This window comes from Vanessa cardui, chromosome 18, assembly GCF_905220365.1.
Source record: "Vanessa cardui chromosome 18, ilVanCard2.1, whole genome shotgun sequence".
Lineage (NCBI taxonomy): Eukaryota > Metazoa > Arthropoda > Insecta > Lepidoptera > Nymphalidae > Vanessa > Vanessa cardui.
In genome coordinates this window covers 8,212,144-8,227,624 of record NC_061140.1, presented here as the reverse complement: position 1 = coordinate 8,227,624, position 15,481 = coordinate 8,212,144, and the positions used below count along the sequence as shown (strand labels likewise).

The following is a 15,481-nucleotide window of genomic DNA, read 5'->3' as shown; positions in this document are numbered from 1 at the left end:
TTTTGTGGGTTGTACAAAAAATTATAGTCGCAGCTAAGGCGCAAGACATTACGTTATTAGCTGTGTCATCTGAAATATACGAATGAAGCCTTATCGTCACAGTTGGAAGGCACTATTTTACGTACTTTTGTTCTCCGCGTCACTTTTTTGGCCCGTCTCTGGGGCGTAGAGGAAAAGTCGTGATTTACAGACGACAAAAATGTTATTTTCGTTACAGGCTGTGTGAACGTTGGTTGTGGGCTTGCGTGACATATTTTTCTAGTGTCGAGGATGACAAATGGGAAGATAAATCACGACGAAAGCCAGCTTTTATTTTAAAAGTTTTATTCCTACGTATGCTCTCCAAGTTTATTATTTCGTCTGATGTTTTTATTTATTGCTAAAGTTCGACTGATCTGGTCTGATGAATATCTATCACGATTCTGAAATGTATGTTTTGAATTATGAGAATTGGTTGGATATTGGATTGAACTTAACAATAGCAATTATTTTTTCGTTTTGTAAAGTAACCAATATTCAGTCAGAATTTTTCGTCGGTAGATTCAGTGAACGATAAAGTTTATCACCAACGAGAGTATAAAATGATAAAGGAGGGATTTGTTGTAAGCGCTCATTTCCGCCGGCGTCGAGTTCGTTATATTCGGTTTTGCACCCCTGACGAGACTGCCATCGCCGATTCAACAATGAAATTTATATCAAACAATGATATATTCAAAGATATTCTTTTTAAATTTAATATACATAATGTATAAACCTTTTTGGATCATTAATTTCATTTTAATGTCAGCGTCAAATTCGCGCATTATTGAGTAAAATTTATAAAAATAATATATTTAGCATATGCTTAATATTCGTATATACTGAGGATAAATAACTTATTGTAACAGATAAATAAATAATACTGAAGTATAAACATGTATAGGAACGCGTATCAACGAGGGATGCTTACGGTGTTTTTCAGTGTTGGCTCAAAACCATTAGCTATATGGGATACTCATACGCAGGATGGGTATATAACAAGATTTTTGGACCAAGATATTAAGTCCATGGTGTTAGAGATAGGTGGAACTAACGTAAGTACAACATATATTACTTGTCCGAAAGGCCAAATGGTTTTAGGTATTACGATGCCGTTTCTGGTTATGATAGTAAAAAATTTGAAAAAGTACTTTTCATTTGAAGTAACTATTCTTGACGAAACAGGAACTCGAAGGAGGTTTCGAGTATCTAACTTTCAAAGCAGCACTCAAATTCTTCCTCTCTGTACAGTAATGCCTATTGGTCTTTCTGATGGATGGAATCAAATCCAGTTCAATTTAGCAGAATTCACTCGTCGAGCGTATAAGAAACAGTATGTTGAAGTACAAAAGCTTAAAATAAATGCCAATATAAGGCTTCGTAGAGTTTATTTTACTGAACGTCTGATACCGGAGGATCAATTGCCACCAGAGTACAAATTATATTTTCCACTGACATCTAAATATGCAAAAGATAAAAAAGCCATTCAACCGAATGCAGTTGATAAAGAAAATGTGAAACCGTCAACGTCACAATCTTTAAAAGAACGTAGCACTACACAGAGTCGTGAAGGTTTAAGAAGTAAAGTAGATTTAGTGAAAAGTTCGAAAACTTCCGTTCATTCTAATAAAAAAGTACCCTTAAATGAATCACGAGGTGATTCAAAGACGGTTGTTGAAACAGTTAAAGAAGAAATAATTAAAGCAGAACAACAAGAAGAGTTAATTAATAATGAACAGGAACAGATAGCAGAGGAGTCTATAAAAAAAGAGGAAAGTGTAGGTGATAAAGAAGAAGGTAAAGCTAATGAGGAGGAAAGTGAAGTAAAAAATGAACCCGAGGAAGAAGAAACAGCAGCTTAATTTTCTTAAGACACAGAAGCCTAATTTGTAGAAATAAAGTAATTTGAAAATGCTATTATTGTAACGTAACATTCTCAAATATTTTTACATTATATTTTCTTATAGTACTAGTTTTAATTTTGCTGGAATATATAATATAGTTTTTTTAAAAAATACATGTACTTTTTATTTAAATGAATGTAATTTTTTTAATTTTGCCTAGGAAATATTTTCTAATTTAAACTCTATTTCATATTATGTTATATACATAATTTACATACTGGCCTGTTAAAAATATTTTAATACGTCAATGGTGTTAATATTATGACATTTCATAAAAGTTATTATTTTATATCAACCAGTCAAAATATTGCTTGAAATTTTGCAATAAGTACAATAGAGAATGTTTAAAAATACGTATCAAAGTGGATTATTATCAATATTCTACAGTTGTGGTTCAAATCCACTAGCAATATGGGACATGGAAGTAAAAAATGGTCACATAAAACGCCTAACAGATAATGAAGTGAACTCTATAGTACTAGAAATAGTGAGTACAAATGTTGCGACAACTTTTATTACGTGTCCAAAGAGGAATCAAGTGTTGGGCATCAAACTTCCTTTTCTTGTGATGATTGTGAAAAACCTCAAAAGATATTTTTCGTTTGAAATAACCATTGTCGACGATAAAAACATGCGGAGACGATTTAGGATTTCAAATTTTCAGTCCACGACAAAGATTAAACCATTCTGTACATGTATGCCGATTGGATTATCCGGTGGTTGGAACCAAATACAGTTTAATTTAGCTGATTTTACAAGACGTGCTTATGGTACACAGTTTATAGAAGTGCAACGAGTACAGGTGCATGCTAATGCTCGTTTACGGAGAATATATTTTAGCGAACGACTTTATACTGAGGAAGAATTGCCTCAAGACTATAAACTATATTTACCAATGGAGAAAAAGTCAAAGAAAGCTAAACAGGAAAAGAAAGAAGAGGAGACTGCGAAAAAGATTCCAGCTCAACCTCCTGTTACAGCAGCCCCAGTGGAAGTTGTCGCTGAACCACCAGTGGAAAGTAAGGTTAGTGCAGCTACTATACCACCACCAGTTGCTGTGTCTGAGGAAAAAATAGCAACACATACTGAGTCTGTTGTTGAGATTATACCTGAAACAGTTGTAGTAGAAGTATCGTCAAAAGAAGGCGAAGAAACTATATCAGCCAAAGTGGAAGGTGAAGAAAATAATGAACCAACTGCTGAAGAAATAACAGAAATAAAACCGGATGAAGATATGCCTGTAGAAGAATGAATATTCTTTAAAGGTTTTTTATCGTTTTTATTTTTAGATCCAGTTTGCATATAATTTGTAAAATTAAATATAATATATATTCAAATTTTGATGTTTTTTCTATGTAGTCTAGATTATATTCTATAAAGCAGTTACTTACGACGCAGAATCACGATCAATTTACATACCTGAAAAAAAAATGCAATACATTATATGTTTAATCAAAATCAAAAACAAAATACACTTTATTCAAGTAAGCTTTTACAAGCGCTTTTTAATCGACATTAAACAACTATATTAAGTGATGCTACCACCGGTTCGGAATCTAGATTCTACAGAGAAAAATCGCCAATAAACTCAGTAGTTACTCTTTTTCAATATTTAAAACACAAAGTTATATTCGTTATATACAATTTTACATGTATGGTATATATCCTGCCTGAAAGTTAACAAGTATTAAGCTCCACGCTGTTTCATCAACTTTGTTTTTTTATTAATTTACTTTTTATGATTAAAATATTTATAATTCACAGTAATTTAAGATTTAATAAGATTAAGGAGACTTCTACTAAATAAGGTTACAAATTGTTAATTAACTCAAAATCAAATACTAGAATTAGAACATATTAAAATTTCTATCAAGCGGCTCATCCAAAAATCACGGCCTCCATTTTCCTTTTTATTTCACTGAATACGTAAGCCGGAATATCTTTAAATATGTAAACAAAATGTTCCGTTCCGACCTTTCTCATGTATAGGTTTACCTTTAATAATAATACATGTTTTAACAAGTATGGAACTATGATAAAAGGCAAAGCAGGTAGGGCTTTAATGTTACAAATTGAACCAGGTTATACATAAAATAATGTTTTCCATTTTTTTTGGTTATACTTCCTTATTGTAATTTAACTATACAGGTTTCGTTGCATACATAACACGAACAAGATCTATCAGTAATGTACATCATTTCTCTAAACTTATTCAAGATTTAAAACCTTTGTTTATAAAAATACTTTTTTTTTGTTCAAAAAGTACCTTTATTTATTAATAAAACTTAATAACTTGAAAAGTACATACAGCATGAGTTATTATTAATATCAGGGTGTCTTCTACATTGGATAATAATATATTTGTTCAAGTGGGTAGTGAATCATTATAAAATACATAAATATTTAAAAACAATTTAACTTAAACAAATCATTTTAAATTATCTAACTGTAAGTAGTTTATGAGATAACTTATCATGTTACACGTTTGATGAATACTGAGCAAGACTTTTGTCAGCAAAGAGTAAAATTAAGGCCTCCCTTTTTTTTCAGTATATTTGTCCCTTTTAAAGCTCCAATACATTTTAAGTTACAATTATGTCTGATTATTAGGTAAAATGAAATTCAAATAGCCCATTTAAACAAAATCCATTTCAGCTATAAATAAATATAAGGCCTACATTAATAAATAATACCAAACATTTATTCCCAGACTTGTTTAAGTTAAATTTTCATTTGAAATGTGCATTTTCGGTCTGAAACATTATTATGATGTATCCAAAACCGCATATATCTTTTAGCGTATTCCCTCAGCATAAACGCTAGTAATAAGTTACCGTAGCGTGGCGAGCTATAAATCACATAGCAATGTGAATTTCTTGTAAGGTCAAAGGTACAAGCGTAAAGCGTGACTGTTAATGTTTTTTTTCTGTATGAAGCATGGTTGGAAGTCGATTTCTATATACCACTACACACCACCATCATATATATTTATCGAAATATATAATATCAGGAATATGTATTTATCATATAAAGGAAATATTTAAAATAAAAAATGAACATTTTTCTGGAACATTAATTCAATATGCCTAAAACTAATATGTGATGTAAAAATATCAAACTATATAGCTATAAAAATAAAAAGACTTTATTTAAAACAAAAGCCAAATCATAAAATCATACTGACTGATATAAAATAAAGGTTTCATATCCTAGTTCGAAGTAAAATAATCAATGAGTATTCATTTGATAACTGAAAACATTCCTAAAAAAGTGCAGTACGACTCTGGTCCGCTGTAAACTTTAAACATAGAACGCAACACTTAACGAACTACAGCGGCATTTCAGTCTGCCTTGCTGGCTTTACGTAATATTAAATCTTTAATTTAATACCATAATATTAAACGACAACAAAACTGATTATACTCCAGCAACTGAAAATGATAACGCAACCCCTTAATTTGTTCGTGTAACACTAATTAATAGTAGAAAAGTCTGAAAGATAGAAGATATAGGTCAAGTGATTAAGCCTTCCATGCGATCCGAAACAATGGAAATTATAGGGGGCATTCGACAGGTCATTGACGTTGAAAAGATAGAGCATAACACGACTACAAAAGATGTTTGCTATCTATTCAACCACGTATCTAACTTTGTAACGTGAATTCTGACTTTGCTGTTCATAAATAAAATTTTAACAAAAAGAAAAACCGACTTCAAACAAAACATTATTTTAAAACAAATAAAAAATGCACTAAAAAGTAATAAAAATAATTACATATTTAACATATTTTTGAGAGTCCTCCTAGGTAAAATGAAATGAAAAATATTAGACTACTTAAGAGTCGATTTACGACTATATAACGTAGTTATAGTTATTGTTATATTTGGAGCCGGTGTCTAATTTTGATTTTTGATTTTTAATTTTTGATTTTAAGTGAAGCTCATGTAGACCAACATTTTTTTCTTAATATGGATAGATTAAGCGTGCCGTTTATATGAATCAGAAACTATTTCGGGGACAGTTTCAAAAGAAACTTTCGAATAAAGCAAAAATAGACATTCGAAAATGCGGCTTTAATACGTCATGCGGCATAAACTACAAGGTACCGCCCTCGAATGAGCTGTAATCGACCTCAGTAAAAAAACTTTGCAAAAGAGCTATTCGTATGCTATGTCGTACATCATATGGCATCACATCATATACACAAAATTTGATTAAAGACAGTAAGAAATTCTGCCCCAAATCGCACTCTAACTGTAAGCCGTTTAGGAGTTCCGTCAATACATAGTATAAAACAAAGCCGCTTTCTCTGTCCCTATATCTTTAAAACTACGCAACGGATTTTGATGCGGTTTTTTTTATAGATAGTGTAATTCAAGGGGAATGTTTGTATATATAATAAATGAACAATATAGTAAAGAAACAATGACAATTTTAGAAGTTTGCAATGTGATGTCGTAAATCATCGGAAAAAAATAAAAAAAAAATGGGACCCCACGGGAAGCACTACCTTTCAAACAAAAAAAAATTATCAAAATCGGTCCACCCAGTAAAAAGTTATGAGGTAACAAACATAAAAAAAAATACTGACGAATTGATAACCTCCTCCTTTTTGAAATCGGTTGATAAATTCAAATCGTTTGTAAAAAATACTTTGGAAAGAAGACATATTATTCAATAAAAGATTATACAAACGTTAAAAAGCTTAGAAATAATACTTCTTGACTTCCAAACACATTACATACTGTATTTTTACATGTTGAAAAATATTAACTGAGTTTTTTGCCGGTTATTTTCGTGGTACGTGGTAGCTTCACTTAGTATAGTTAAATAACGATTCAAAAGTGCTTGTAAAAGCCTACTAGAATAAAGTATTTTTTTATTTAATCAGTTCGTGTCATACTTTTATCCCATCAAATGATTATTACAAATTATTTTTAACAAAGTCATTACAATTCAGTTATTTGCAAAAGAAAATATGAAATGAGTAGAATTGGAAGTCGTAAGTATTTCATATGTTACGTTATTTCACAAAATGTATATCTTCGATGCACGTATGTTGTGGTTTAGATATTTCTTTTTTTAAGTGGCATTTACTCGTACTAGTTACGAACAATGTCACGCATGAGGAAATGAAAGAAGGTTGGCGCAGAAAAAGCCTGAACAGCTTAAAATAGAAAACAATATCTAAAGTATTTCTTACAAAACTTTTTATACAACACTAAAGACCTCCAAATTTAAGTATTACTTATTACTTTAATCATTTATAGTCAAACACTCAGGATGTTATCAATCAATTCTAAATGAAGATTATGACGACGTTTATAATAAACTTACTTCAGAGAAGACTATGTTAACTCGACTAGATACCCGTATAATAACATGAGCTAAATTAAATCAACTAAAAGCTATTAAGAGAGTAAATGAATTAAAGATAAGATAACATGTTACATCTTAAAATTCAACTCGAGACGTAATTGTAAATTCAATTAAAGTTACACAAGTCAATTATTAGCCAACCACAAGCAGTGCTAAAACAATTTGCCGCTAGACGTGTTTCTTAGATCTAGTCAGCTCACGGCGCCTAATTTTTGAAGTTGTAAAATTTACGACAAAGGGAGCATAATCCATCCCAAGTACGGCCAAGGTAAACGTGGCTAGCATCGTTAATGAGGTACCGTCAACAGAAATATGATTTAGGTCAAACATATTGTACTATATATGACTTAATATATTAGTAATACTAGTTGTAGTAATTAATTTGAATTACATATATGTATATTAAACTTACAAATTCATTTTTAACCACCCATAGATATTGGCGCTGTAAGAAATATTAACTCAAAGAAATATTATGTCTCTTGTGCCTTTTTATACAACAAATATTACTGTTTGCCGATAGAATATTTGTTATTTTATGAGTCGATGGTACCTATCCAGACGATCTTACACAAAGCCCTACCACCAGGTAAGTACTGATTAATTTGAGTCACTTGCCAAGATTGAGCAATTGTATTCATAAATATTACCCGATGTTTATGGCACTCGTCGAGTACAATGCGCTTTATTGGATCTATAGGGCACGGAATATCTTCACGGTCTATTCCAATACATGCCCAAATCTATGTTTATTGGCAATTATCGATTATTATAAGATATTTGTAGATCCAATTAGAACATGCTTTGATAAAGCAAAATAAAGTAGAAATTCGTACTAAGACTAATCTTGCATTATTTAATACAAGTAATATTACAAAGACTAAAGTAATCTTTTCATCAATTCGATACATCTTTACGGCTAAACCTCTCGACTATGACATAATTTACTCAACTACAATGAACAAAAACATCTAATATCAACTAAAATTGTTCTTATATTTGAACTAGCGACACGCCCCGGCTTTGCACGGGTGTAATGCTCATACTGAGTATGCCACAGAATGTCTTACAACGTTTACAGTTTTTAGTAGTTAGACAATACAATAATATCAATGTTTCTTATACTTATATTGCGCATGTATTATATATATAAACCTTTCTATTGAATCAATCTATCTATTAAAAAAACCGTTGTGTAATTTTAAAGTTCTTAGTATACATAGGGACAGCGGTAAGTGACTTTGTTTTATACTATGTAATGATAATGAAGCCTAAAAAATATTAGAAAAGGTTCTTTTTCTTGTAAGACGGTACCAGATGTCGTTAGTATTATTTCAGTTGACGAAAAACGAAAATAATTTCTCGTCGCTTTGCATGGAAAGTTATGAACACACGTCAGAACATTATGACTAATGACAGACTTCCATGCTTATTGCGGAATAAAAAATAATCTTTATTTACAACGTGAAAAAAATATGTTGAATTATGAGAATATTTTTATAAAAAACAAACCACAAATAATGAATGAAAATATTGAATATATTTATAAAATTGGACTATTATATAAATATAGATAGTACACGAAATAAGAGCTATATAATAATTTATTATTTTATAATTAAAAACAAAAAATAATTAGTCCATAAATCTAAATCAAGGTTATAATACCCATAAAAAATATTGGAAAGGCTTTTTTTTAAACTAGACTCCAGGAACAATTCTCAGGTGTCAAAACTAAAAAATCGTGTTTTTTTGCATTAATCAACCATCTTTAATTAAAGAAAACATCAAGATTCTTTCCATATAATTATATGTTTTAATTATTTTGTCCTGTAAACACTAAACCAAGTCAGAAAATTTCAGGCAAACAGTTCCTTATCTAATGGTAATAACTATACACATATTGTTTACGTTTCTTTTCATTTTTTTATGAATGAGTATAAAATTGTACTCTATTAAAATATTTAAAATGGGATAAAAATATAAATATATCGTTACGTCATGATATAGTACGTTCTAAACTAATTCAATTATAGCAATAAGGCTATTTAGTCGGCTAAACAAATCTTTATAAAGTTATTTTAATATAAAAATATGGAGTTAATAAGCAGTTTAAAACAGTTGACTGGCGAGCACATAAAATATCCTTAACGCTGACCGAGATAAGTAGACTGGCGAAATTAATTCTCAGACTCTTAACAGATTTATATGCTGTCTCGACCGCAACACTTACCCGAATTAAAGGAGCTATGTACTTGCGGATGCAGATTCAATTACAGCTCCAAACTGTGTGTAGTGTTATATAAAGTGTCGCTAAATATATGGGTAACTAGCGATCCGCCCCGGCATCGCACGGGTGCAATGCTGAACTAAATATACTATAACATTTATTTAATTACGATATCACATTAGAAACTTCTAAAATTATCATATTGTGCATGTATTATACATATAAACCTACCTCTTGGATCACTCTATCTATTGAAACAACAGCATAAAAACACTTGCGTAATTTAAAGCTCTGAGCATATATAAGGACAGATAGCGGTAAGCGACTTTATTTTATACTCTGAAATGATTAAAACGAAATAGTTGACAAAAATCAGATTTCACTTATAAATTTTCGTTTATGATTTTGGGTTGAGTGATTTTCGGTGACCTAATCCTTTAACAAACGATATTTTTAGGCTAACCGTAGGCATAGGTATGATAATTATGTTAACATAACAAATATCATACACAATGAACATTAGTAATAGTCTGTATGTCTTGAAGCAAAGACCACGTAAAAAGGGTTAAGAGGTTTTCCTACCAGGCCTCAATTCGGGTTGGTGAATAATAGTAAGAACATTACAATTTATTTCATAAGCAAAGTAAACTTGAACTCAACTTTTACGCAGTAATTTGCGATTATCAATTCCAGAAAACAGAATGAAGTTTCGCGTTCTATAATTTTAAATTTAAATATTTTTTTCAAATAAAACCTCCGTGAAAATCATAGTTAAAGGGACAGCCACGGGCAGTCACTAGGCTTGTATAAAATCATAAACAACCCTATCTTCACGCTACATAAAGCGGGTCACTTTTACGTGCCCAGCCTGCTCGTATTTTAGCTTGTGAATCTGCGCCGCTGTCGAGCACAGATACGCTCATATTGGTTATTTACTGAACTAAAATACATTAGAAAATTTTATAACTTGCAACACTAGAACGAGTGTTCATAGATAAGTTAAAGTACATTAAAATTGAAAATATTACTTGCGTTAAAAAAAAAAACTTTCAATATTTCTTATTTCACGTATTATTATACGTAATTTTTTTTTAACATCATTCTTGAAATTAGATAGCTATAGTATTGCCATGACTGGGGTTTCCCTTTCCAATTATTCAATACAATTAAAAAAATGTTCAATAGGCATTTGGTATTTATTATTTTAACATATCCTGTTATCCTGATGAAAAGTAAACGATTATTCTATATACTGAATATTTATTATTCACAATAAATATGTTTATTCTTGTGTACTTGTTTGAACAAAATAGACAAATGATTTGATCCCATGTCTGACGGTGTAAAAAGTGGTTTTACAACTACGATAACTACTCACCATAAGATGGCGAATATTTAAAGTAAATTTAAATAAAATAATAATTTAAGTTAGCAAGTCTACCAGATTCCGTGGTTAATTTTGAGTCATGACAAAATGATGGAATACGTTATAAATTCATTTAAAATGTACCCCTACAATTTGAATAAATTATAAATTTATGTTCACATCCATTTTATATGGCGGCATATAACGAATAATTGAATTTTAACACATTCAATTGTATAACATTATATGGATTGGCACATTATAGTTCTAGCAATTTGTTAAAATAATATATGAAATATTTATGATCAATTTCTATCGTGCATTTGTAAAAACATTATGTACTTTTTTAAGTATGTTATTTATAACGTTCGTTCGAATTTTAATTTTTATAAAAATATACCTACATTTTCATTTAATTATTAGAATTTGCGTAGGAAGAAGTCACGTTCGAAATTCAATTTTATTTCTCGGTGTTGCTCGTTCTAAAAATACAATATTTATATTTATAGCTTATCTTAATTTCTTATACAAGTAAATAGAAGCAAGTCATTTTATATCTATTTAAATTAAATAAGTTGAAACCGGTACGAAATGTAAGGGAGTGAAACTCAATACAGCGGTTCGAACAAATGTGAAATTCTTTTGCGTCAAAAACATTTTCACAAACGTTACACGTAAAAACGTTACACTTAAGTTTGATCTTGGAATTGCGTCTTAAACATTGTTTGGAACTAATTTTGGAATCTATAATAATACTTCTATTTTCATTTTAAATTCTTATTATTATTTTTTCATTAAATATTCAACGAATGGGCCACCTGAAGGTAGGTGGTAATCACTACCAAAAACAATGTCTCTGTACGACATATCAACCATTCCAAACATCACCACTGTACCATCTCACTATATCACTGTGATATCTCTCTGTATATCATTTAACATTTCATGCATCATATACCGATCCAGTATATAACGAACGAAATCATTGCGCAATTGAACGTAAACAAGACCTAAAGCCGTTCTCACACTTGATGACTTTTATTATTGTTCAGCTCGAATGCTGCAACTTAGGTACTGAAGAGAAATTCGTATCTTTTATACTTTCAGTGTGCAAGAAGTCTTACAGAAATGCAACTGTGTTTTGTCAAGCAGTCGTATAATAGAGAACGCCACAGAGTATAATAAGCTATGATATGTATCATATAACAGAGACGCTTCGTTAAATGACTCTGTTATGCTTTTGTTTCCTCTTCCATGAACTAGGAAATGAAAATTAATTCGAGCACATTAAAACAATTTTTAATGAATACACATCCTGTTACTTGTGACAAAGAATGTGTATGTGTGTGTAAGATAAAGTAAGTTATATTTTAAATGGAATAGCTCGTTCGAATTTTGTATTTTTAAAGAGAAATCATTAGTTTGATGAAGGAGAGAATTGTACGTAAATCGGTTTATGGAGTTCCACGTAACTGAATGCCTGACTTGAATGCTAGTTGAGTGACGGTAAAGTGAAATACGCTGGAGATAACACAATAGGCAGAGACACAGGCTTACGGACATATGAGGACGCTTCAAATCAATTCCTTCCTCTATTATGACGTTGAATTTAAGATAATAGGTTTACTTATCAAAATCGTACTTCATACATACAATTTATTTGAGCAGGATATCACAAGCATTTTCGAATAATTTTCTCTCTACCAACAACAGTTCGGAATTTTGATTATACCTAGACGGACTGGCTGGGCACTTAGCAGTTTCCAAGGTATCAATTATCATGTATTTGCTAATGTACGTTAAGAGTGTACAAATCCACATACTTATTATATACACATACAGTTTTGTGAAAAACTATATTATATAGTATTATAAATGTGAAAGTAACCCTGCCTGTCTGTCTATCGTTCTTACACGACCAAACCGCTGAACTCAAAGACAGGACATAGAACTGATTATTGCCTGACAGCAGCAGCTAATACCCTAAAACGCGAGCGATTACTAGTATCAAATACTTGTAATCTTGGAAATCGTTTTTTTGGGCAATATTATTATCACATATTCTACGCCCATACTCCTTTTGTTATTGTGTTCCAGTTTGATGGTAAGCGAGCGACTATAAAGTCACAACTGTCAATGTACTACATCTAGACCAACCGCAGAGAAAAGCGTACAAATTTCCAAACTCAAGGTATCAGCAAGTCAGTGCTACAGATGTCTATGAGGGTTGTTAGTCACTTTCCATTAGTTAAGACTTCGTACGTTTGCAAAGGTTTATGTGATACCATTAAAAAATTGGACTAAAACCTCCTTAGAAAAACTTTGTAACTTATTTTTCATCGCTGCTCTGATGGTGGTTAGTGGATACACATGACTGAATGTAATGATACGCAGGCTTCCATCATCGCCAGGAACGAGATTAACATATAAAGAATTTCTTAAATGAAACTGAATTTATTGACTTTCAATGATTAATAATTATCTAGTAATAGTGTTCTACGTATTATTCTTTAACTTTAATTATAATATAAAAATTTAAAGAAACAAGTATTTCAATAAAAGTGGAAAATGTAAGTACGGTAACATGAAACTTTTTATATTAAAATTAAAAAGTCTACACGTTTGAGGCACGTAGGGATGAATATTCATAGGGTGCTGGAGATAGTATCGCTTAATAAACACCCCGTGTACGAACAACGTGTTTAGTTACCTTGGACGGCAAAAAGCTTGAAAGCTGTACTTTGTTATCTAACCTCGAAACACCATGTATAATTGTATATAGAATTTAAAAATAGAGCTTAGATAGCAATAATAGCTCATATTACTTGAATATATATGTAATAATAATAATACTTTATTGCAAAATATTTTTTTAAATACTATGATAGTGCAGTAATTCTGAAATGTCAGAAGTCCTTTATAAATATTACATCATAACGCATAGTATATGAATAATATATACGAGTATGTACAAATAAAACCGGCAATAAACACAGTGTTTATTATTTTCCTCTATTTTAATTAAAAAAGTTAAATGACAATTGTTGAATACAAATAGCGTAGAACCGTAGCAAACTGTATAATAGGCTATTTGACAATGCGAATGTGTCAGTTGTTGTAATCAGTATATATTATGAGACTTAAAATGGTTATTTATTAACGAAAGTTGAAAATAATACTTAATTTATTAAAAAATCCATAAATAAAAGTGTATTATTTTAAACGTTTGTCACGTGACACAAAACGCTCCTGATTGGCCCGGCTTGTAATGAAGTCACTTGCTTCTTAACCTTGCATGACATTCTAACTTATTTGAATACATACCAAAGATTGATATACAAGCAAGTGACGTCACCGAACCCATTGCAGCGCCATATTTTCCACTAGCGTTTTGGCACGTTATTTAAATATGGAATTTTTAATATTATCTTATTTTAAATATATACAAGAAATAAACAAAAAAAAATTTTGCTGGGTTCCTTAACCCCTACTAAATAGTATAACATTAATTTTAAGAACCTGTGAAATAGCCTATTATCAAATTGTACCAAATACTTAAATTGCGTAAAACATATGCTGAAACTTAAAGGGACTGCGCACAACTCTGACACAATCATTTAGTTCCATTGCGTAACTTTTTTTTTTTTAATTAATAAGCCTTCAATTGCTGTTACGCTCTTTTTGTTGAAATGAGTTTGAATATAAAATTTAAATATTTTATAAGAAAGTAGGTCCTTCATAAAAAAAAAATTAAAGATATTCCGTTTGAAATTGATAGTACACGCACTAATAGTTAACAAAATAGATATATACATAAACGAAAAACTTGACTTTCCTCTTCAGTTTCATAGCTAGCTTATATAGCTGTAGGGCGTGAATGAGCGTGTTCAAATAAAACGGGTCAATAAAAAATTTTATTGTATTATTGAAAGATTCCAACAGCAGCTTGAAATTCTAAAATAATAAAATGTATCTCGTAATTTAGAAAGCACGTATCTTGTCATGTTAGATTCCCTTCCATCACAATGAGAGTACATCTATGTGTTGTCCATTACGAATAAAGGCATTGAAGATCTTCGAGAAGCAATCATAAGAAATAAAGTTAAACAATGATATATCACTAAATACACGATATTAACAAGCAGCGAAATGCACAACGCGTTATGCATTTAGTTAATAACAAGCAAACGAGTGCGCAAACAATATCAGAGGCTGACAGTTTAATTTCGCGAGTGAATTGTTCTGTTTGAGCGCCGTCGACTCCGATCGGTCACGCGGGGTTAATGGACTGGTGACGTTTAACCAAATTATACGCGGGTTAATCTAGGGTTTTATTGTGATGGAATTTAAAAGGATTCTAAATTATGAACTGGTTTTTTTCTCTGTTAATCAGTATATATGGTACGCATCTACACGGCCATTTTTTGGTCGCATTATTGAAGGTGAAATTATCATTGTCGCTTTTAATTGAAAACTTTAATTTATGAACACAATGTGTACTGTGCATTACTTAGTTTTAATTTTATGAAAGTATAGAAATGAAGTAATTATTAATAATCTGTTAAACAGTGTTTTAAAATAAA

General features: G+C 30.7%; 3 protein-coding genes across 3 annotated transcripts in view; 2 read left to right on the top strand and 1 right to left on the bottom strand.

Annotated features, from left to right (window-relative positions):
* The window catches only part of LOC124537176 (semaphorin-1A), a 348,540-nt gene that overhangs the window by 137,414 nt on the left and 195,645 nt on the right, over window positions 1–15,481 (bottom strand). The gene's annotated exons all lie outside the window — the stretch shown is intronic.
* LOC124537260 (cilia- and flagella-associated protein 20-like) lies at window positions 896–1,880 on the top strand. The gene has a single exon (XM_047114038.1). It carries the CDS (start codon window positions 915–917, stop codon window positions 1,878–1,880), a length of 966 nt encoding a protein of 321 aa, XP_046969994.1. The 5' UTR covers window positions 896–914.
* On the top strand, window positions 2,213–3,193 carry LOC124537174 (cilia- and flagella-associated protein 20-like). The gene has a single exon (XM_047113897.1). The coding sequence runs from the start codon at window positions 2,263–2,265 to the stop codon at window positions 3,172–3,174; it is 912 nt and encodes a 303-aa protein (XP_046969853.1). The 5' UTR covers window positions 2,213–2,262; the 3' UTR covers window positions 3,175–3,193.